At 40.1% G+C, this 24,343-nt stretch overlaps 1 protein-coding gene across 3 annotated transcripts in view; it reads right to left on the bottom strand.

Annotated features, from left to right (window-relative positions):
- Positions 1–5,988: 5,988 nt before the first annotated feature.
- Positions 5,989–24,343, bottom strand: part of MBOAT2 (membrane bound O-acyltransferase domain containing 2) — a 126,461-nt gene continuing 108,106 nt past the window's right edge. For all 3 annotated transcript variants that reach the window (XM_070574509.1, XM_070574507.1, XM_070574508.1), the window contains 6 exons: positions 21,624–21,816; positions 21,161–21,264; positions 17,669–17,733; positions 16,167–16,299; positions 13,909–14,060; positions 5,989–12,239 (listed from right to left, as the gene is read on the bottom strand). In XM_070574509.1, the coding sequence (XP_070430610.1) occupies positions 12,023–12,239; positions 13,909–14,060; positions 16,167–16,299; positions 17,669–17,733; positions 21,161–21,264; positions 21,624–21,816 (864 nt within the window). In that variant the 3' untranslated portion in view covers positions 5,989–12,022. The remainder of the gene's footprint in view (positions 12,240–13,908; positions 14,061–16,166; positions 16,300–17,668; positions 17,734–21,160; positions 21,265–21,623; positions 21,817–24,343) is intronic.

Below are 24,343 nucleotides of genomic sequence, written 5' to 3'. Positions count from 1 at the left end.
TATCTTTGCCAGTCTCCTCCCTCACCCGTTTAATCAGCATGTTCCTTCTACACAAAAAACATGTAGAAGGACGTTTCCTCAACTCTGGGATGGTACCAGAAAGAAAAGGAATGCACTAGAGGACAGAGTTAAGAACACATAGGAGAGGGGCAAATATAAAACTCTGTGTTCAAGTCGGGGGACGAGGAGGACAGACAGAGAGAAAGTTGGAGGAAAGAGAAACTTGTAACTGGGTTAATACCGGTTCATTTTAAAAGACTTTGGGTTTTAGTTGATTACAAGCTCAACATGAGTCCAATATGGCTGCCAGCAGGGCAGACACATTTTCACGCCAACCCAACTGCCTTGCCACAGCTTTTAGACTCTCTAAAGCTTTTTTCATCATCAAATTCTTCGGAGCCCCTCTTCATGCAAGGACAATCTAATTAGGGAGATGGGTTATATACTAAAAGAAAATATTATTAGCTCAAGATAGCATAGGCTAAGACCCAAGGATGTGGGAGCTCACAAGAGTGATGGTCTCTGGGGATTGTTGGGAGTTGAAAAACAGCCTCAAAGAAAGGAGGAGGATAAGCAAGATCAGGGCGATGACATCACCCAGGAGTTGGGAACAGGCATTGAATTGTCAGGAAATTCTACTCAAGATCAACATCCAACCACACTCATTTAGAGCTTTACATCAAAAGCATTGTTTTAGGGCAAAATTAAGTTAATGAGGTTCAATTCTTTCTTCCCCTTCTTGAAAATTTGGAACTCTTTCCACTTGCAGGGGCTTGGCATCTTGCTCTAAGTTAGCACCTTGAATCCCCATTAGTCTCCAAAGCCAAGGTTCACTCATCAGCGTAGGTTCCCGTAAAGGGGAACCAGAGCTGGAACAGAAAGAGAGAATTAATATGGCATTAGGGCCACTGGCGGATTTTTTTAACCCTTTCAATTCTATGTGACTATGAATTAATGTTTAATTTTATTGTGCCATAAAAACTATGTGATTCAGATCTGCTAGTTGGTATACCTTTTGATGTTGTACCTGTCTCCTATCTTAAGTATGAAATTTAATTTCATTTTATCATCTTTTAAATTATCAAGCAGTTTTTGCTCACTAAAGATGCATTAAAAGTTTAGGTTAGCACACCATTTAACATAGCATTAGATTCAATTAATTTTATTAATGATTCTACCTTATCTCTGTAATTTTTTCCCATATCTTTCTGTAAAACCAATGTTGAACCTAAAGATAGCTGCTTTTCCATTTGTTTCTTTTTTTTTTTTTTTAAAGATTGGCACCTGAGCTAACATCTCTTTTTTCCTTCTCCTCCCCAAGGCACCCCAGGAATTGTTGTATATTCTGGTTGTAGGTCCTTCGGGCTCTGCTATGTGTGACGCTGCCTCAACATGGCTTGCTGAGCAGTGCTAGGTCTGCGCCCAGGATCCAAACCAGTGAAACCCAGGGCCACCAAAGCAGAACGTGCCAACTTAACTGCTCAGCCATGGGGCCAGCCTCTCCATTTGTTTCTTGTGAAATATTAAGCCATTTCTCCTCCACTTCCAAATTGCCTACCAAGTGGTTCTTTATTGAATTAAATTGACTTCAACTTGACTTATTTATGCATTTGGCTATCCTTGAGCCAACACAACACCATTTAACTATCACTTTATAATTAGTTGCAATATTTTTTAGAATGAGTTCTCTGAGATTATCCTTCTTGGTCCTTTGAATTTCCATTGTTCATCCTTCTTGGAGCTTATAGTAATTGATGCCTTTCAGCAGCATCAAAAATGTCTGACATTCTCTCTTCTCCCCACTGGGACTCTAATCACTCATGTGCCAGACCTTATCACCATATTCCCTATGTCTCTTACTCTCTTCTGTGTATTTCCTATCCTTTTTTTTCTCTTCATGCTTTGCTCTGGATATTTCGATATATATCTTTGAAGAGGAAGAGATTAATTACACTTGGAGGAAGCTGGAAAGACTACGTAGTCAAGATGAGCTGTGAGCTGGTTCTTCCTTACAGGACTGGCCAGAACTTCGAGCCGGCAGCAGCATTTTACTTAAGGAGGAATGTGAGTGAGCTATAGTAAAAAATGACGAACACGGTTGTACAACCAGAGTGCGGGAAGGGAGAGGAGTGTTACAGAAACGGAGATAATACCAGTCAAATACCTGTATATCAAGACATCTGAAAACCAAGCCTGAAGCAATGTGCAGTTAGTATAAAACTTTGGTAACCCCAGCTAACAGAACCCCCTGGAGACTTACCAGGAGATTGCTCACAAGAAAATCATGGGAGAGCTATAGGATATCTATTTAGGGATATAGCAGGGGTATCAGTAGAGGGATCAGCCTCCATTCACCAGTCCTTCATTTTACTCATTCAAATTAATGAGCTCCTGTCACGTACCAAATATCTTTGAATATGTGAATGAGTCACTATCAGACTCCCTCATTCCACACGTATTCATTGAATGCGTACTATGTGTTCAGCACTCTTCGAGGCACTGGTGATACAGCAGTTAGGACAAATCCCTGCCATCTTCCCTCATGGAGCTTATATTCCAATGGGGGAGACAGACAGCCAACCAGCAAGTAATAAGGAGTCTGCAGATAGTGACCAGCGCCATGGAGAAAGAGAACTTGGAGTCAGACGAGTGAGGAGTGCAGGAGGCCAGAGGAGGTTAGGGAAGAGGCCACGCACTGGTAGGAGGAAGAGAAGTCCAGGCAGATGGAACAGTAGGTACAAAGTCCCAGAGGTGGGGACGTGCTTGGCATGTTCAAATAACAGTAAGGTCAGAGGGGGCTAGAGCAGAATGAGCAAGGGCAAGAACAGGAGGAGAAGAGACCAGAGAGGACGGATTGGGCAGGGCCTTGTCAGCCACGATGAAGATACTGAATTTTACTGCAGGTGAGATGGGAAATTACATAAGGGACACAACTGACCTTTTAGAAAACTCATTCTGCCTACTGTGTGAAAAACAGATTGTCAGGAGTGACAAGGGTGGAAGCAAGAAACTATTTAGGATGCTTTTGTAATAATACAAGTAAGAGACGACTGTGGCTTGGACAGGGGTAACGGCAGTGGACGGAAAGCAAGTCAGGTTCTGGGTGTATTTGGAAGTAGATGACCTGGAGGCCCCAGTTCTGAAGCATCTGGGAGATGGAAGGTGAACAAGGTCTGCAACAGATGGAGCCAGAATCCAGTCGATGAAACGTTTCTTCAATCGTTAGACATGTAAAACTGTGAGAAGATCTACACCTAATCAAAAAGGAAGCTCTCTTCTGTCAAAATACATTCAAGAAAAAGACGTCAGGCAAATCCCAATGGGAGAGACATTCTACAAAACCCCTGACCAGTACTCCTCAAAGCTGTCAAGGTCATCAAAAACAAGGCAAGTCTGAGAGATTGTCACAGTCAAGAGGAGCCTAAGGAGACGTAATGACTATGTGTAGTGTGTCCTGCATGGGATCCTGGGACAGAAACGGGCGTGAGGAAAAAACTTCGGAAATCTGCATAAAGAATGGACTTTAGTTAATGATAATGTATCAGCATTGGTTTGTTAGTTGTGACAAACGTACCATACTAACATGTTCACAATTGGGGAATCGTTGTGTGGAGTATATGGGAGCTGTGCACTATCTTCACCATATTTTCTGTAACTTTAAAACTCTTCTAAAACAAAAAGTTTATTTTATATATATTTTTTTCAATGATACAGCACATACAATTACCAATGCACCATACCTCATTTCTCTTCTTTGCTGGGTCATACAATACGGAATTAATCAGAAGCCCTGGGCTTTTAGGACAGAAACCTGTAGCAGTACTACAGTGCTATAGCTGTAGCATCATTACTGATTGCAGACCAGAGTCTACACAGGGTAAGGGAGAAGGAAGGACATGGAGTCTGTTTGCTACAGGGAGTGAGTTGGAAAGCTGGGAAGTGGTTGAGAGTGGAGTGCTTGAAAGGGAGACTCTTGGTGATAACAAGGTCTAAAGCAGGTCTTGTGGTGGCCTGAGTAGAACAGGGAACGAGACCACGGAGGATGGCAGGTTAGGGAACTGGGAGCCCAGAGTGTTGGCAGGTTCTTCTACAAGGATATTTAAATTATCAAAGATCATGTGTTGGAGAAAGTAATAATAACCAGGTTCCAATATTTTCTAGTAGGGAGTGACCTAGGGAAGTCTGTAGACGGTAGCAGCAAGGAGGGATGGCATGAGCTTCTAAACTCTGATATTTTAGGAGGAAGCAGGAACAATTATCTGCATGTGACAACGAGGAGGAAGCAGGGCGCCTACCTCAGCTCTATGCCCAGTGAGGAGAGCAGGAAACCAGCTACCGTTTAACAGGTCTGCAAGGGAAGCTATGTCCTCAGGAAAGACCCGAGTTTTCCTTAGAGCAAAAGGTGAAGGGAAGAGTGAGCAGACGGGGGGTAGCTTACTAACTAGGGGTTGGGAGAGGGTAGAAGATACGCTGTACAGAGCTGCATGGGGACAGCAAGTTTTCCATTTCAATACTGATGAAAACAGAGATGATCTGGCAAACATAAATATATTGAAATGCTCTAATTGTAGACACAAAAGCCGCTTCCATGCAATTGCTGCAGCAGCATGAAGTTCAGGCTGTTACCCATTCACACAGCATCTTCCTAAGAGCACCACCATCATACACTAAAAATATCTACTCACCCTGGTTTATGGGGCCAAATTCCTAATGGAACAAAAGGTCAGGAGCACATGATTATTAGTATGAAATTCCTGAGTCCTTCATTTTTAGTCAGTTTCTCCCTGAGCAAACTGATTCAGAAAGTCAGATGATAGTCATCTGGGCTGCTTCCTTATATTGGATGTATCTTGAATCATTCCATTGTCTACTTTTCTGTTATTCTTGGTGAAAGTTAATAAAAGTTTTAATTAATTGTATCTGTTTATGGCCTAACTGTGCCCCTGAAAGAAAATTACTTTCAGGAAAATTGTGTGCACCAGTATAAAGAAAGAGAAGTGTACGTGTGACTTACTCTCTCACTGCTTCAAACACACATAAATGTAACTTGACAATTTTCTGTTTTTTTAGATTCGAGTGGGTTTCAGCTCCTTGAAGGCAAGGGCAGTGATTTACTCATTAGTTACCCAGCACTTGGGAGGAACTCATTAAATGACTGTAGGATAACTGAAGGAAAAATAGAAAATACATTATAATGTTCACCTATGTAAAACAGGAGGTCTGTTACCATCTGGCCTTCCAGGGCCTTCCTTACTGTGAAGCAAATGAAATTACCTTCGCTGACCTGCTTGTCAGCATAGACACATGAAGGGCTGTGCTGCAGGCAGCTGTGGGTACTGTGTCCATATTGTTCTTGGTCATGGTCCAATTTCAGCACAGTCCTGAATCTCAAAATGGGGTCATTTAAATCTGCCAATACAGTCTAAGGCCTTCCAGGGAGAAAGCACCCAAACTGGACTTCCTTGCACGTGTTCAGCCTAGCATCTCTGTACAACAGTACAAGTTAATGGAAGATGTGTGCTTCACAGCTGCTCGTGACAGCGTCTAGAAGAGCCCGGAAGCACCCTCCAAAGTCCCCTTGAGTTTGTAATCATGGTACAGAAAGCTGGTGGAAGTCCCAGTGCTCGGCTCCTCAAAAGCAAAAACCAGATACAGACATAAGTACAGTGAAAGCGCAACACCAGGACTGGGAAAGCCAACTCCTTCTCTTTTTAATTGAGGAAAGTCAGCACCTTCTTCACTTTATGTCTATTTTAGGAGAGAAAAAAAGATACTATATACTAAAGTTGTTTTAATTGCCTTCCAAAGTGTTCATAATCTGACAAGAGTTTCTTTTAAACACCTTAAAAGTAGAGTCAAGACTCCTTAGAACATCATCATATTGAAAAACCTTTCAATAAAAAAGACCATTATTTCTCATGATAGGCCTGGTATTCAGTTCTATGGATGGCATTTAAAGCCTCTGAAATTAGCAAACACACACACGTGTATTTTTAAACTACTGTTTAATCAGTCTTAAAGACACACAAATTAGAAAAAAAAACATTTATATGTAAGTTAAAAACATCTTTAAAACCCAGCAATAAGCCACTAGTGCAGCTCTGAGGACAGACACTAGAAATGAGTGGTTATGAAATTATCACATCACAGTGTAACTGACACAGTGGTAGTTTAAATTCACCATACAACAAGAACTAATTTATGGATCTGTTGAAAAATAACACTTCTTTAAAAAAATATTTTGGAATAATAAAAACAAAAAGCACAGACCACCACATTCTATTCTCACCCAGGGAAGGCAAATGAGGACTGTCAATACTGGCTGCCGGCGCTGGCAAATGAGGACTGTCAATACTGGCTGCTGGCGCTGGACCCTCCTCACGTTTGGGTAACGATGCTCAACCACTCCTAGGCAGAGATCGAGAGAGAACTTCGAAAGGAAGGCAGGAATGAAATCACACACTTCCACTCGGTATGCAGAAGGGTTTTTCTTGCTTCATCTGAATTAGTCTTACTTTCACTCTTATTGCTCTATGTAGTGCATCTTCTTGTTCGGCGAGGCAGTTGCATACGGGTGCCGGAAGATGGAGACGACTGTTTGGAACACATTTGTGTTGGATGTTTGTTTCTTCTCTCCTTGTGATAGAAACTCAGGAGCAAATGAACTTCACTGACGAATTCATATACACAGAACCAAAAATACTTAAAATTGGGAAAGAGGCATATTTTAAAAGTCTGTCAAACTCTTTACACGTGTTTGTCCTTTAGCAGGAAAGGATTAAAAGGAATATTAACAAACCAATTTCTCAAAGAAGTTTTCCCAAAATAGAGACTGGGCAGGATACAGTCATTCACGACTCCAGTAAAAGGCAGTTGGTCACTTTTTCCATTTCAAACACGTTATTAAGAAAACAGCTAGTCAGTCATTCTACTGATGTTGCTCTGTAACTTTGGGTTTTTCATTCTATTTCCATTTCTTTTTATAGTAGCAAAATTTGATAAAAACATGACTGGACAGACGGCTATGCATCACTGAGAAAGCTTTAGACTGGTTTACGTGGATCTTTATCCTATTATTTATAGAACATATAGTCTTGGGGGTTTGTTTTGTTTTTTTGCTTTATAAACGGCACACTAGAAGAAACAGCAAACAGTTGCTTAACGATGGAGATACGTTCCGAGAGGTACATTATTAGGCGATTTTGTCATTGTGGGAACACCATCGAGTGCACTTACACAAACCTAGGGATAGCCTCCTACAAACCTAGGCTGTATGGCACTAATCTTATGGAACCACGGTCGTACATGTGGTCTGCCCTTGATGAAACGTCGTTATGTGGCGCATGACTGTAGTTATAAGCAGTTTTAAAGGCAAGACAAATTAGTCAGCACAAAAATGTGTCTTTAGACTCCGTTTCAGATCAATGACCTATAGAGCTTGTCAGTTCTTTACAGGGGTTTGCATAATGTTAAAAACCTATTAAAATAAATATTTTAAAACATATAAAAACATTATTAAACAGCCCACCAATTAAAATGTAATTGGCTACATCCTCTGTACAACAAGAGCCTCAAAAAGCAGCTTAGTCCTGGATTATAAGAGCATTCCTACAAAATACCAACGTGGAAAATTTCATTTTAAATTTTACTCTGCGATGAGAGTTACTATGAATAGATCTGACTACCTGGTGCTGCAGAAAAACACTGTAGACACCCTCTCTACATTCCAATCTTTCAAATCCAAATTTCAGAGTGGAATTTCTTTTTTTAAATGCAAATCTTTCCCCTCAGGTGCACTGATACAAACCCACTTTTGCAAGGAAGAGCTGTGGAAAGCAGAACTTTCAGCATCTCAGATAAGTATGGAAACGATCAGCCATTCATTAAATGCACACTGGGCAGTGTAACAGTTTCAGAAAGTCCTGCAGGGCAGTGGAGATCACATTTCACAGTGTTAGTCAGAATTCTGCACCTATGTTAAATCTGATATATTCAATTTCAGCCAGGATGGACTATTAGTGGCTGAAGAAAACTCCACAAAATACTGGTTTGTATCTAAAACTCTGGACAAATCTTTCACTGACACAGCAACAGGCATCATTCTGAAACAATTATTCTCTCAAGTAATTTTTTCTTTCAATTACAATGTAGAACTCTTAAAACCAATAACTAGTAATTCTGAACGATTTATAATAAGGAGGAAACAAAAAAGTATAAATGTCCAGAGTTATTCATGAATATAAAAATTAAAATTTACAAGGTATGAATTTTAAATAGGAAAGATTTTTGTCCTAAGTAATCTAGTCCTTGAATAAAAGTCTAAATTTTGTAATTATTTTAATGGCAAAAATTTTAAGTAATTTTTTCTATAGTTTAAAATAGGTATAATTAAGTTAAATATGCTTTAAATATCTTTGAATAAAATAATATTTGAGAACTTACATGGTGGTAAACCCTGCCCAGTGAAGTTGGTAATTTGCATAAAGTATTTTTTAGCATATATCTTCTTCAGTTTTACATAGTACAAACAGAAACCGAAAAAGCAAAGAAGGTAAAAGGAAAATATATTTTCTTCAGCAGAGACAATTTCATTAGGAAAGACTCATGTTAGGGGCTATCTTCAGTAGAAATGGTGTGCTGCCACGCCTTCTGGTTTATGGATTGAAAAGTTTTCCTTCTTCTGTTGCTATGAACATCTTCTGAAACGTCAGGACTTCGAGCTCAAGTAATAAAAGTAAATGGCCATGACAACAGTCCCGGTTGTGAACCCGCCCTTGTCTGTGACTCTTACGGATCTTGCTGAGGCTTCCACTCATTACAAACACAGCTGGGCACAAACGTTCAGAACCGACCCTTTGGGCTTCTTAAGGAACTTTCCTCTAGAGGACATAAGCTCATTGATGACTGAGCCAGATGAAGACCCAGGTCTCGTCCCAGGACAATCAGTGCTTCAACCTAAGTTAACGTCACTTTTTAGAACCATTCTCTTCACTGCAAGTTTTTCTCAAAACTGGTATCTGGAAATTCTGTATGCGCATGTCACACATGGCAGGGATCAGTAACAAAAATACTTTTTACCCCAAAGTATGGTGGCCACGTAAATGGTGGAAGGACATTTTTGAAGCCAAATAAACCTTCTCTATTATTCTAGACATTTTAGAAGCTAAATAAATTTCCCCGGTTATCCTGAGTTCCAATAAAAATGCTTATTTTAAAACCCGAGACTAAGCCACCTGTGAAATGGTGACAGCTGAGACACATCAAATTAAACTGTTACCGTTTCAAGAAAATGAAGTTGAGGGAAGAATAATTATTTTCGTTCATTGTTTCCCTGAGTAGTATAATAATTAACCAAAAGTATAAATATGATGTTGACTGATCATCTCTGGAGTGGTTTCAGGACAACTGGAGAGTGGAGAAATAATACACATATGCACTGAATCCTATTCTGTTGATTAAGAAGGAAGCACTCCCTTACACTTACCAGTAGTAGAGATAAACCACTTTTCAACTCTTCTACTGTAAGTATTAGTATTAATCCTTAAACACTCCAGGTAGATATATTCACTTTATAGAGCACAAAAAGTTTTTTCTTGAGGAGAAAAGTCAAGCTGAAAATTAGAATTATTTCTTTAGTTTTTCTTCTAGATTGCATACCTGTGATTATAATTTCTCCAAAATTAGAGAAAAGCTATCCAAAAACCACTTCATACAAAAAACAAGTTATCCAGGGGGATGAAAATCAGTCAAACTGTATATATAATGTATTATCTTCAAAGTAACGGAGAATTCATCAATCATGTTGCTTTCTGGATGGTAGTGCTATGATTATGTTCACTGAGCAAGAAATAGACAACAGTGATTTTAGAGCTACAGGCTGAGAAATAAAATACAGTCAGGTAATAGAAATAAATGGTGATTATTTGTAAATGGTTAGATAGGCTGAACAAAAAGAAAGTTTTTATTAAGCTTTCTTGTTTTCCCTTACGACATGCCTAGACTTGTCTTTTAAATTCTAAATTTGTTTACTTTTCCTTAATAGTGATCAGATTCTCTGCAGCATTAATTAAACTGAGGAGACATTTTGGGGGCCTGATACTTTCCATGATTACTCTTTTCTATCCTCTCACATTACAGAACTAGCCTAATTTCGGCATAGGAGAAAATAGAGAAAATTTATTTAGCTCTCTATCTTTTCCTGGGAGAGAACAGGGCAAGACTAACTCATCAGGTGGAAAAAATTTACCTTCAGAAAAAAACATTTCATATAAACAAAGACTAGGATATTTCCAAAGTTCTAAAAAGATACGTTGACATTTTTGCTGATGAAGATCTCAAAAGTTCCAAGTCCATGTGCTTTTCTCATCTTGAAATGAAATATCACATAGCTTAAGCCAGATAGTTGTTCTGTCCTTAACTTCATTTACAAATTTATTAATGACAAAAATTTTAAGAAAAGAGACTCACCACAGACAATTTGCATTTCATTAAAAAATTTAAGGCAAAAAAAATGAATTCCATAAAAGACTGATCAAACAAAGGTGAAGCCAGAAGGCCCTGCCCGTCCGTCACTCTCACGGTCCGTGATTTATGACCTGTGGCCAGGCTAGCCTCACATCCCACACCCCACACTTCTGCTTTTGGCTATTGCAGCCATTACACGACTCTGCGGGATTAAAGGAGATACTTGCTAATACAAGGCGAGATTATGATGAAAAATGGTCCATAAGACAAAAGCACATTTTTCTACTTACAGAATCTAAAATTCATTAACAAGAGTTAAGAGCAGAATTTTAATGGGAGAAGAGCTTGGAAACTAATTTATATTCTCTAAAAATGTGGTTCAAACCCAATGACTTTAAGTTCTCATTTCCCTAAAACTTACTCAAATTTGAATTAAACTGTCACGGATAAGAAAGTGATTAGCTAGACAGTAACCCTGCTCAGTGATTTCTCTTTCAAAACCTTCAAGCAATCTACCACTATTATTTTCATAATCCTTTTATAATTCCATATAATTTATGCTTGATAAATTTCATTTAAACATCCAACATATTAAAAAGTTATTAAACTTTTATGTCTTACATAATCACAAAGAGCTCAGATAAATAAGGGTGGAAAGCATTCCTGCTGAGCACCTGGTCCCTGCACTGTGCACCTGGGCCCTGTGACGGCTGCCACTGGCTCTGGCCCCAGGTCACACAGTGCTCTCTTCATTCATGCCTTCCTTCCTTCCTTTCTTTGTCGTCATCTTTTTCGCTCTCTTTATAAGAAAATAAGCTTAAAGTATCAAATCGCCAACCTTTAATTATGTTTAAGAAATTCTTCCTTGAAGGGCTCTCTGACTGACACAAGGTAATTAACCTCTCCAGGAAAATCAGCTATCTATAATTTGGCATCCATTCCTGTTTACACTTTCACTATGTACTGTAGTCATCTGAGATACTTTAAAAAACCCTTCAAATACTGAGATGTTTATTGCATTTTTAAACTATCCACAATCTTAAATATCCTGTTTCAAATTCCTCCAGAATTCCTTTATAGCACACAATATCAAATACTGAAATAGTGCCCTCACAATATTACACTTGAAAATACCATTTAGGAACAATATTTTAGGAAATAGAGGGTTTAAGGCAAGACATTCATTTGGAAAAGTTAATTTCTCTCAATCACCCAGATTGACACAATTATTTTTCCACCTCTTCAGTGCCTTGGGATTCGCAACATACATTCAGCAACAGGGCACACATGTGATCCTGTGGACATATGCTGAGGTCCTGAGTGCCCATGGAAATAATGAAAATATTTTATATAAGGCGTGGCCCATAGGGACATGGCATGGGAGGGGCTCTTTACTCCATTTCCAATCTGGTACACAGGAGATTCCCTATTTATAACTGTCCAATTCCCCCAAATTAATCTCTTTTCAAATAAACACAAACCCCTTGAAAAGGTGCTAAGATTGGTTTCTGTTAACATACAAAAAACAGCTGTCAGAGTATTTTCCACATCGTTGCTTTCAAGATGAATGTCTGGAGGCCATTTCTTGATTCTGATTGCAAACATTGTTTGTTGTATAAAAGCTATTCTGTCCCAAAGAATTTTCTCCTTCATCAAACTTTTTGGATCGTGACAGCCGAATATCTTCATGTCTGTTCTTTCCTCTTTGAGTTTTTTTCGACGGCAACAACAACAACACTAAGATACCAACAATGTGAAGGCAGTAATACCAGGAGCTAAAAGAAAAAGAAAAAAGTTTCCTTTATTAAATTTTTTATAATGAACAATCTTTAGTAACTGCGCACTTGTCAAAATGTCACACGCCCCACTTCGGATCAGTACATTCCTCCATTATTCTCTTATTCCTGCTCCCCCATGAGATGGCAAGCTGCAGTGCATGCCAGTGGGTATTTATAAAGCAGTGTATAACCCAGCCTGCTTATGAGCATGATACTGCGTATCACATTACATTCCTCTGTGAGGGTTCATAAGGTCACGGCTAAACAGAACAGAAAGGTACTTCTTAGTAGCTGCAGCAATCTGAAAATAATGTCTCAAATCCACAGAATTACATGTTGAGCAAACAAAGAACGCAGTGAGAGTGAAGACTTGTGCTACCCTGGCTCCCCTACTACTCACAACTATTCCAACGACACGAGAAACAGAGAGGCAATATTGCTCCACGGTTACTGCCACGAAAGTAAAGAGGGGTCACGCTATGAAAAACATTATTAGAAGTCTCATTTCCCAAATTAACTAGAAACCAAAAGTGACCTAAACTGTTTCTACAGCTGCAAGTTCAAGTGACTGCGAGCAAAGTGCCTGGGACAGAAAATCTAACCAACAGCTCGATCACATTTAAAAATAGGTAACAATCTTGTTCAAATGGAAATTTTAGCAGGAGTTACTTAAGGTCTTCCTGTATGATAATCGTCATATTCAGTTCAACAATTTTGTGACCATATACTCTGTGCCATCATTCTAAATGCTAGGGTAACGAGGAATTTATGAAAGAATAAAGTTTCTGATCTCAAAGATACCCCTACTCTAATATGGGGGGAGTGGAATTTGGTGGGGGAGGGAGAGGAGATAAACAGATAAAATATGAAATTCAAGACAATTTCTATAACATAAAGATGACAAACAACCAATGAAACATTCAAGAGTGAAAAGGAAACCAATAAATGAAACATAAGTAATTTACTTCTTTTGATTAAAGAAATTAAGAGAATTGATAATTACTTGTAAAGAATAAGCTACACTTTCTTTTTTTTAAAACTGCTTCGTCACGTTCTTTGTTGTCCATCTTATTTAAAGTTTCTCTCTCCTTTTCAGAGTCCACAGACTTCACCCAGAGCTGCTTGATTATCAGAAGGTATCTTTTACTTCTGCTCCCAAAATATCTCCTCTTAAGCTTAACCTCCTACACCTTGACTCAAGAGCAGCAGTGAGCAAACTACAGCACGACAGGCCCAATGTAACCTGATGTTTCTCTTTTTCAATTAAGATGTAATTGACATATAACATTACATTAGTTTCAGGTTTGCAACACAATGATTTGCGATATGTATACACTGTGAAATGATCACCATGATAAAAGTCTAGTTAACATCCAAGTGTAGAAAGAACAGAGACACTTTCTAGCTAAATCTTTGAGAGATTTGAGGCAGTGGTTACGCAGCTGATATTTCTCTAAACCACACTCTCTTCTGAGGGCTGAGCGGTGTGAATCATTCCATAAAAAAACTTGAGACTGCTTGGTTTAAGATTAAAAAATAAGTGAAAATGCATTTAACTGCAAGAAATAAGGCTATGGTACTATTTTTCTATTCTGCCCAATAGCAAAGAGCTTTCTCTTAAAAATAAAGTTATTCCCACTGGCACATTTTTAAGGGTAACACTTACCTGTAAAACATGAATGATGGTTTTATAGAAAGAAGTACAAAGGGCACAACTGTGTAACTTATTGCTATTTGAGTTACTATCCATGTTACGACATCATACAATAATTTAACTTGGGGAGGTTTAACAAAATAATGTCTGAAGTTACTTCTCATCTGAAACAAAGAAACAAAAATATTTGCTTTATCTTTATTATTGCTTAAAAATTACACCGACTACATTACCTGTTTCAAGGATGTGACATAACTGCAACTTCCATACACTGCTGGTGGGAGTCTGCCACTGTGGGGAAAGCTAGTTCAAAAGAACTCACGCGTATGTATAAGAAACATGGAGGGAGTGTGATGAAGCACACAGCAGTGTGTAGATCTGGGTCAAGGGCATATAGGAGTTCTTTTCAACTTTTCCGTAGATTTGAAGTTTTATTAAAATTAAAAGTTTCCCCCAAAAGTTAAAAATAACACTGCCTAGAGCTCCCTAAATCATAATTGGTAAACTACAGTATACAAATGAAGCTCAATCTACTTTGAAATTTTTCTACTACTACGAAATGAGACATCCTTCTTCTTCTTTAACTTGTGATTTATGAAAGACAAATACATGTTATACACTGAGCTAGGTCAAATGGCACTTATTAAATAAACGGCAACTGTACATATTATTCATTCTTTAATGGAAGCTGGGAAGAGCTTCTCAAAAGATGTCTTCTAATAACCACTATTTTAATATTTTTTTTAGCTTCTAAGAAAGTCAAAACATTTCAGTTTTGAAATGTGCAAACTTAACCAAACATTATTTTCTTTTTTCTACTGTTTCCCGCTCTTCCTGTCTAGTCTGTTTATAGGTGAAACATGGCCCTGCCATGAGGATGCCACATGAATTTTTCAGAGGTGATCTGGTGTATGGTTAATGGCTCTTCCATACAGAGACCATCATTCTTAGTGACCAGAACCGAAACCCGGCTCCTACCGCTTCTTGCCTAGCTCACCGCAGCAGCTCCCCACTCTCCCTTCCATTCTGTCCACCAATGGCGAATCAATTTCCCTGAGGCACGGTTTTCAGCATTCCATAAGCATGCTTACAAGCCTGACCTGTCCGCCTGACACGCAGAAGAGTAAGGATTAGGCTCTTCCCCAGCGCGGTCAAATTCTTCTATCACTGCCCTACTTCCCTCCAGCCCACCCCCCCGCCTTTCCAGAATTCGTCACTATTTACGCACACACGAAGCCTCTGCTTCAACTAGATTTACTTGTCATTCCTAAATACGCCATGCACTTTCAAACCTGGTTTTGCGAACGTCATTTCCATGCCTAGAAGATAGTTTTCTCCCCCCATTACACTTTACTCATTATTACAACTTTCATCTTTCAAAGCCCAAATCCAACCACAGTTTCCTAATGAGGCCACCTCTAGTCAACTCAACCAAAAGGGATTTCTTTCATCTCTCAACATCTATGCTACTTACCATCCATAAAATCCGTGGAACGTATCATATATGCCTTGTGGTGTATGTATACACCCACACGTACACATATCCATACACCTTATGCCCCTAATTAGACTACAAGCTACCAGAAGGGATAGCCCTTAGTTAATACTTCTTGGTATTTGCCTCATACATCCCCAAGGTATCTTAAAATTGAATACAGTAACTATTTGCTAGTTTGTTAAATGAAGCCATCTCACCTGTCAGTGTCATAATAAGCTTGCTCAAACACCATTTTTGTCAGGTCACTTTCCTCTGATTGACTTTTGAGAACTTAACACTAAATTGTCCTCCTTCTTTGACCACTCATGTCACCAACTTACTTTCTCAATTGTTTCCCAAAATATTACTCCAGGTCCCAACCAAGCAGACACTCTACAGAGTATCCCCTTTATCTAGGCCTATCCATAGTCCACTCTTCATCTAAAAGAGGACTCAACGGCTATAGCCTTCAGGCAACATTTCTAAAATAAACCTACCTGTCTGATCATCTTTATTTAACTCAGTTTTTAGCTCTCTTTCAGAAAATTCTGTAAAGACAATGAACACTTTGTGGGTGCCTCCTGTGTGCCAGGTCTTCTCCTCACATGAACCAAGTGTGGAGCCATTAGGAGCACTCAACAAACATGCCAGGCACACACCTCACTTCCAGCCGGAGTGGAGGGCTGACCAGGGCCAAGGAAATAAGGTCTGCCACATAAAAGGGTTCCTCGCCCTTTTCTACCAGTTCAAGTGGACTACCAATGAAGTATAAAACGAAATTCTTGATACTTACAGCTCTCGCTGCTAATGTCATCAACACTCCTGTTAGGAATGTCAGGTAATATCCTGGGTACACCCCATGCCAAATGGCAGAGAGAATAAATGTCTGGATAGTTGGACTCAAGGAGGCTCGTTCATAACACACCCTAGAAACCAGAGAGAGCAAAGAGGAGTGAGGGATTAGAGTTTATAAAGCCCACAATCGTCATTCTATTACTACCTGACAGGATAACCACAAGTTATCTTAGGCAATAAGTTGATCTGCAACTATGGGGAGGTTATAGCTATTGTCAAATTCAAGAAAATAAATTTAATTTCTATCTTCTTACTGGTATATGTCATAGCTAAAATGATCATTTCTAGTGTTTCGGAATCTATGCTATTTACAAAAATAAACTTTAATATTAAAGTTATTTTTATTTTATATTATTTTAAGATAAAGAACTTTCAACTGATCTAACCACACTATTCTTTCTGGCAAGTAGGCTGGGTTTAGTCTAAAGTTTTCCTGTAAGAGGGTAGAGAACTCGAAAATAAGATTTTCCCAAGGTACCAGATATAAAATATACAACAACAAACAAAATACACAACAACAACAAAAGTAACACAACAGATTAGCTCAGAAAATGTGCAGCCATTGGGGAGACTGCATGGCACCAGGACATGATGATAAGGTATTTTGGATATCTCAACAGATAAAGATGTTCAACTTGTCATACGATAAAGGACATTATAAAAGAAGGTGGCTTCACACACAATGGTGCTGAGAGCCCTATCGTTACAGCGGCAATACTTCATGCAATAAGATCAAGAGAGGGCAGTGTGTCTCCCTGAGAACAAGGAGAAGAATCACTGGAGTTTCTGTGCAATTTCCTAACTTCGTCTTTTGTCAGTGTCCCTCTGCCTGGGCAGCCTTTACCGTCCCCGTGTCCATCTGACAGACTCCCAACCACAAAGCTCAGTGTGAGCACCTCTTCCCTCTGTGCCCTCTCTGCTCCTGCTCACGCTCTCTTATCACCCTCACTACAGGGAACAGTGTGTGTAGATTCACTGCTGTGCTTTTAACAAGATTGTGAACTGTCTGACTGCAGAGCTGGGTCTTTTTCTCTTATTCATCTTTGTATGCTGCGCCTAACGTACAAAGATCTGTTGAATTGAAATATTTTAATACTGGAACTGCTCTGGAAAATCTAGGGCATATGTATACAGGTTGTATAGTCACTTTGTTTAACCAAATCAATGCATGAGAGCAGAGGATACTGCTGATCCCAGGCCTTGGTAGAGGCCCTTAACGATGGGCTGAGAAGTCAGTGACAGCTACATTTATGACAAGCCAAAACAGTCTTCAGATGTGATAGGACCTTGTTTCAGAGGATGTTCACAGTGTTTCCTGGGTAACACCAAGGTCACAATGTGACTCAACACACTCTTAATCAAGAATCTGAACTCAGTGAAGCTCAACCTCCAGTACTAGATGCCAAAGTACAGCTAACGATTGTTCCTGAAGGAACATACCTTTTGAGCCAAAGAGCTGTCTGAATATTCCAATTATCAAGAAACATCTTGAAACTTGTTGACATCTGAAAAACAAAGAAACTTTTTTCTTTGGCCAACAAAATAATGAAGCTCTAAATATAAGTAATAACATTTCCTTGTGCTAAAAATAAATTACTTGACAATGATGGCAGTGTACTGATTTCTCACCTTAATATTGTTTTTCTAATGCAGTGACATCATTCATAAAAGGAGTTTGTTTATTGTAGGGACATCTACGAGGTAAATGGATTATCACCATTTTCTCTTACACGTTAATATTTACAGAAGTTGTTGTGGAATTATCCCAAAGAAGTTCCTGACAGAGTATGAAAATGACCTTTCAATGACTTTCACTGGGGACTGGACGCCCCATCAAGCTGCAGTCTCTCAGTTCCCTCGCCTTCAGCCTCTTCAGCTGCCCTTCCCTAGCAATTTGGGATCCCGGCCCCACCTGGAACTGCTGCCTCTGAAAGAGCCGACATGCACACCACCCTCCTGCCTTCCCAGCCTCCCCACTCAAGCTCTTTGCACTCAAGCTACCTTTGACTTCAGAGGCAACCTCTGATCTCCTGGCCTCTACTTCTTCCCTATGTAACTCTCTCCTTCTCTGTCTTCTTTTCCTCTCACCATTTTAGATTCTGTGGTCCATTATTTACTACTCTTGTCAAAATCTGAGGATGAAAACTGGTTCTTATGGGGCAAAAAAAATCTTGCTCTTTTTATGTATAAAAGCACATATATACATATAGTACTCAGATACACAGTATATTGTATACTGTGGTATTAAAATTTCATGGGGGGATTAGGAAAAAAAAAGTCTCAAAAGGCTCCTTAGGGTAGCAATAATGAACAAAAGGTTAGAAACACTGCCACATACTCATCACCCAATTTCCACAACTATCAAATTTTCCCTCCCTTCTCCATTTTTATCACTGACATTGTTAAGAGTATTTCAAAGCAAATACCAGACATCTTATTTCACCTGCAAATAGTTCACACTTTATGTCCAATAACTAAAGACTTTTAAAAAACCATGATCAGACCTAACAAAATTAACAATTCCTCAACAACATCCAATACCCATTTTGTAGTCAAATATCCCTGATTGATTAAAAACATGTTTTTCCAGTTGGCCTGTTCAATTTGGATCCAAACAAGGTTCACACGGTGCATGTGACTGAAGTGTCTTTTAATCTGTAACAGCCCCTATCTGTCCCCACTTCTCCCATGCCATCTATTTGTTGGGAAAAATTGGGTCATCTGTCCTACAGTTTCCCACTTCTGGATCTGGGTTTAACTTACTTCTCTATACTCCATATTCCCTCTAAATTTAGAAAGATCTAGAGACCTGACCAGGTTTAAGTATCTTGGCCAGACTACCTGAGAGATGGTTTGGTAGTTCCGAGGGCACTACATCCACATGCACTTACTTTCCGGCTGTCCCACGTCAGTGATGCTGAGGCGCGGTGGGGGCTCGAGCCTCATGCCTTCATTATAAAGGTCCCTGTCAACCTTTCACCCAAAGTTTTGGTAATTCCTCCTATTTGAAACAATCGTTTCAGAGGCTTGCAAAGCAAGGTCCGCTCTCCCCTCTCTGGTCACTCCTTCTGCACTGCCTTCCTTGGCCCAGTCTAAGTATGGTGGTCCTTCGGGGCTCTCATTTCTTATTCTCTCACGGGTCTCTCATGGCTACTCTTGTGGTCTCTCCCAAAACTTGAAATGCTACATGCTGATAGTTCCCAAATTATTGTCTCAAGCTCCGATGTTTCAGCCAGTATCTGATCATTCACTGGCCTGCTGGACAACTCGGTTAAGTCTGAAATGTGAACACATTATTTTTCCCTCCAAACCTGTGCCTATTCTTTGTTCCTTATCTCAGTGAAAGGCATCACCACAAGCCCAGTCATTTAAATCAGACAGCTGGGCATGACTCATAACTCATTCTCTCTTGCTGATTCCAATGGATCACTAAGTTCTGCTGCATCTCTTAACAGCTCTTCAACGTGTTTGTTTTTCGAGTCCCACTGTCACTACCCTGATTTAGGTCACCATCATCTTGGATTAACACGACACCCTCCTAACAGATCACTCTGGCTCATGAGGGCAACACATTCTACTTGATGTAGCCAGATTCTTCTAAAACACATATACGATCATCTCACTTGCCTGCATACAACCCATCCACAATGCCCTGTAGGGGAGGAAGACTTTTCCTCTATCCAAAGTGGGTTCGTCTGGCCAGAGAACGAACCAAATTCACATGAGACAGAATAGCAAGAGAAAATTAAACAAAGCTTTATGAGAAACCATGGCCCGGGGCCTTTTGTCCCGAAGGAAGAAAGGGCACCGAAGAAGTGGGGTGCACAGAATGGTTATATACCCCCAAACAGGGTGTTTCACATGTGATTGAAATGTCCCTCCCACAATAGTCACAAGATTGCCCTGTTAGCACAGCGCTTGATGGACACAGCAGGTAGTGGTCGGCTATCTCGGTGGGTGTAGCAGGAGGTAATTCTATTGTCTGGAGCTGGGTGGTCACAAGTGAGCACAGGAATCAGTTCCTAGCCTAAGGAAAGATGCTTAATCCTTAAAGAAATGCCAACGTTGGGAGGGGGAGGGAAGTCAGTTACAGGAGGTTACCAGACAAGCACAATAAAATGCAGATTTAAATCCTTGCCTTTGGCATTGATTAAGAGTTTCCAGAGAGAAGGTCATCTCTCTTCTTCTTTCTGGTACAGAGAGGGAGGCACCTTTACACAGAGATTTACCTTACAAATGTAAATGTGTCCTAACAAAGGGCAAGTTCCATTCCTCAGAGCCTCCTTCCCTGTCCCAGTTTATCAAAAGCAATCAGCCTCAAATAATCCTGAGGCCAAAGAGACATATCTTGGGGTGGCCAATTTCAGGTCCCCACAGCCCCCTTGCTCTTATAATAGAGTTCAAAACTCTTAATACGGCCTCTAAGACTGGGCTTGACCTGGCCTCTACTTCTCCAGCTTCATCTGACACCACTCCCTACGCCATGAACCAAAGTGAGCCACACACTTTCCCACTTCCTCAGGCTGCTCCCCCTCTCCCTGGGGTGCCTGGCTCACTCCTACTTAGCATTTAGGACTCAGCTTAAGACATTATTTCCTTAGGACCCCTTCCCTGAGCCATCTCATCTCAGCTAGATTCCTATTTATAAACATGCACACATCCCACCACTCTGATCATAACCCATCTTTCTGTAGCCCTGTGACCACCCCCAGATTAAAGCCCCAAGAGGGCCCAGGTCCTAGGGATCTTCTTCTCTGGATTCCCCGTGTGTGAGGCATGCAGTTGCTGCCCAATAAATACTGGCTGAATGGAAGAATGAGTATCATTAAAAATCCCTCAATGCCACTCTTGGGACAACACATCCCAACCTATGAAAGCAGTTACGGTCCCTAAACTATCCTATGGTAACTAATTTCTTGATGAGTCACTAACCTCTATTTGCTGAATTCTCAAATTGGAAATTAAGTCCCAACGAGCTGCTCCATTTTCATCATATCCTCTGAAACCAAAGCCTGCAGCATTATTAATAGCATCAGCTGTAGCAAACAAAGGGAAAAAAATTATTAACCTATGTAACAGTCTACCATGTGCTCCCAGAGGATGTATGTTATATTCTATGATCTTTTATTCTTAAACAATAAAAGTAGATTTACTCTCATTTTTATCTGATATTATAATAAAACAGATCTTGATCCAGTTTTTATGATGTCCTAACAGTTTTTAGGATATATCCTTATATTTAGGATATAGGCTGTATAGTTTGTTTCTCTGACAAGACTCTGACTCTTCTAATGGGTCTTTAACTACACTTCCTCAAGAGGGCACTTTGCTGGCTATCTATAGGTAAGATACACCTCCACACAGTAACAGAAAAGTCCATTCACATGTTACTCACCCAATGTCCATGCAAAATAGTATTTGGGTCTGGCAGCCAAAAGAGAGACATATAGATAGACAACCTTTGTCGGCCATGAAGCCGTAGCCTGAAAATGTTCATCGATGTTATACTCCACAGGCAATGTTTTAGAGATGGTCAAGTGAAATAATAAGGAAAGTCCACAGACTAAGAGCTTCTGAATAACTGCGATCTGAAAGCATAAGACAAGCCTTCATAAACTTAATCCATACTCCTGTTAATTCATTTTACATATTATTGCCAGATTAATCTTCCCAAATGAAGCATTAACCCTATAACTCTCCTGGTCAAAAATCATAAACTACGCTGTGCTCAGCATTTAAAGCCCTTCATGGTCTCAGCATAAACATTTCCAGCCTTATCTCTAACTACACCTCTGGGTTATGGCTCAAATCACACTAGAATCCTCAACATGCATTTTCAGAACTTTCAGTAAATTAAAAAAATCAAAAAGCAAACAGGTGTACAGGTATGACTACACAAAAATGTTAACATTAATAACTTTTGGTAGCGGATTCTGTATGATTATACACAGACACACATACACACACAGAGCTTATTTTTTCCACTGTGCCTTTTCTATATTTTCCAAATTCTAGGTATCTCATGGACATTATTTTTATAACAAACAACTTAAACATTTCTTTAAATCTGAAAGTTTTTAATGCAACTTTGTTCAAGAATAATATAACCAAAAGAGCTACACACTTGAGAAAACTAAAAGATGTGCATGAAAGACTCTGATGGAAAGAAAAGGTCATTCTTTACTATATTCTGGTATGGTGAAATCACCTTGAAAGAACCAGACTCATGATGTTTTTCTATTCCTAGCAGGCCAGAATATTTCGATCTGCTTCAATATAAAGGAGATTATACAGGATACAAAGGGAAAGAAACAAGCAGAAGAAGAAAGGAAAGGCTGGATCCAGAGGAAGGAATGTAACAAAATACTGGGATTCAGAGTGCCCTGCAGAGTAATCAAATAATGTTCAAATTAACTAAAGCAATCTGCAGATGACCATCCACATCTGCACCCTTTCTGTAACAGTGCCAGAAGAACGGCTCCAAGGCAGGAGGGAAAGCACACATCCGATTCACGGCCTGTCTGAAAAGCCCCCTTGCCGTCTCGGCCTGCCCCGGCTAGGGAGTGCTGAAGGCTCACGGACTCTGGGCTGCAGCTGTTCTGTCTCCTTTTCCTGGTTGTCTTTCAAAGCTTTCTCCACCCCTCATCGAAATATCTAACCAATATATGTGAACAGAAAGAGATCTTACAACAGGCAATTAGAGAAAAGTTGTAATTATAAACGAAGTGAGATGAAATGAATGGCCTCTTACATTAATCTACAAGTTGCATGTATCATCTTAGTAACATAATGAGAAATACTGTGGTCCTTAGATGATATATACAAGTTTCCAGGTCTCAGTTAAAAAAAAAATTAAAGTAACATGCACCTGATCTCAACTGCCAGGTGGGGCACACACCAATCAGAACCCCAAGCCTCACAGAAAGCAGGATCAGGTACCTCGGGAGGCGAGAGTGAGGGGCCTAACACTGGGAAGCCAGGTGCAACCCCCCAGTTCCCACAGCCTCCCTGCTTAGTAAGGTGACACCCCTCCACCATTCTAGCAGGAGACCAGAAGTTAATTCTCAGAGAAGCTCAACCAGAGAAGAGCCAGGCTTAGGGACACGGGTCCAGAGAGGGGGCCGGTTAAGTGCTGGAATGAAAACGTGGAGACTGTGGAGGAAGTCTGCATCCTGAGAGGAGAAATCCTCAGCTCCCTCGCCCTGCCCACCTCCAGAGACCAGCAGTCAAGTCTGCCTACTCCAGGCAGAAGACTGGAGGATCCTTCACTCAAGAAATCACACAGGCTGGCCCGGTGGCATGGTGGTTAAGTTCAAGTGCTCTGCTTTGGTGGCCTGGGGTTCCATAGGTTTAGACCCCAGGTGCAGACCTATGCACCACTCATCAAGCCATGCTGTGGTGGCATCACACATACGAAATAGAGGAAGAGTGCCACAGATGTTAGCTTGCTGACAGTGTTCCTCAAGGAAAAAGAGAAAGATTGGCAACAGATGTTAGCTCATGGCCAATCTTCCTCACCAGAAGAAAAGAAAAGAAAAGAAAGAAACAAACAATCTCAAGAAAAGACTTATAGACATCATGGCAGAGACTGACAGGTGTTCCCCAGGAGCCATCATCCCCTGCTTGCAGAGCAATGGAATCTTTTGGGGGGCACACAGAAGTCTAGCTAAAGACCACACATCACAGCATCTTTTGCAGCTGAATGTAGCTACAGGGTCAATAGGATGTCAGCATAAGTAACAAGTACAACTTTAATAGTGAACCAAATTAGACCATGTGGATGAGGGCAACACCCTCAGGATGGCCAAGACAGGGGAGAGCTTGGATCCCCAACCCATGGAGCTGCCATATTATCCAAGGACCCCTCATACTTGAGCTGTCACCTGAGAGAAAAATAAACTTCTGCCTTGTTTAAGTCCCTGTTATTTTGGTCCTCTTTTCAGCACTGGCTACCTGACCGTCCTACTTTGGATCTTCAGTATCTACACACCCCACTGATGCACAAAAAGCTTCCAAACACCTTTGAGTGATTTGTAAATAACTACCACTATTTGGCTGTGTGAACTATATACATACGGATTTTAAATTTAAAAGATATTAAAACAGTGAGAGATA

This window comes from Equus przewalskii, chromosome 14, assembly GCF_037783145.1.
Source record: "Equus przewalskii isolate Varuska chromosome 14, EquPr2, whole genome shotgun sequence".
Lineage (NCBI taxonomy): Eukaryota > Metazoa > Chordata > Mammalia > Perissodactyla > Equidae > Equus > Equus przewalskii.
This window is presented reverse-complemented; position numbering and strand designations above follow the sequence as displayed.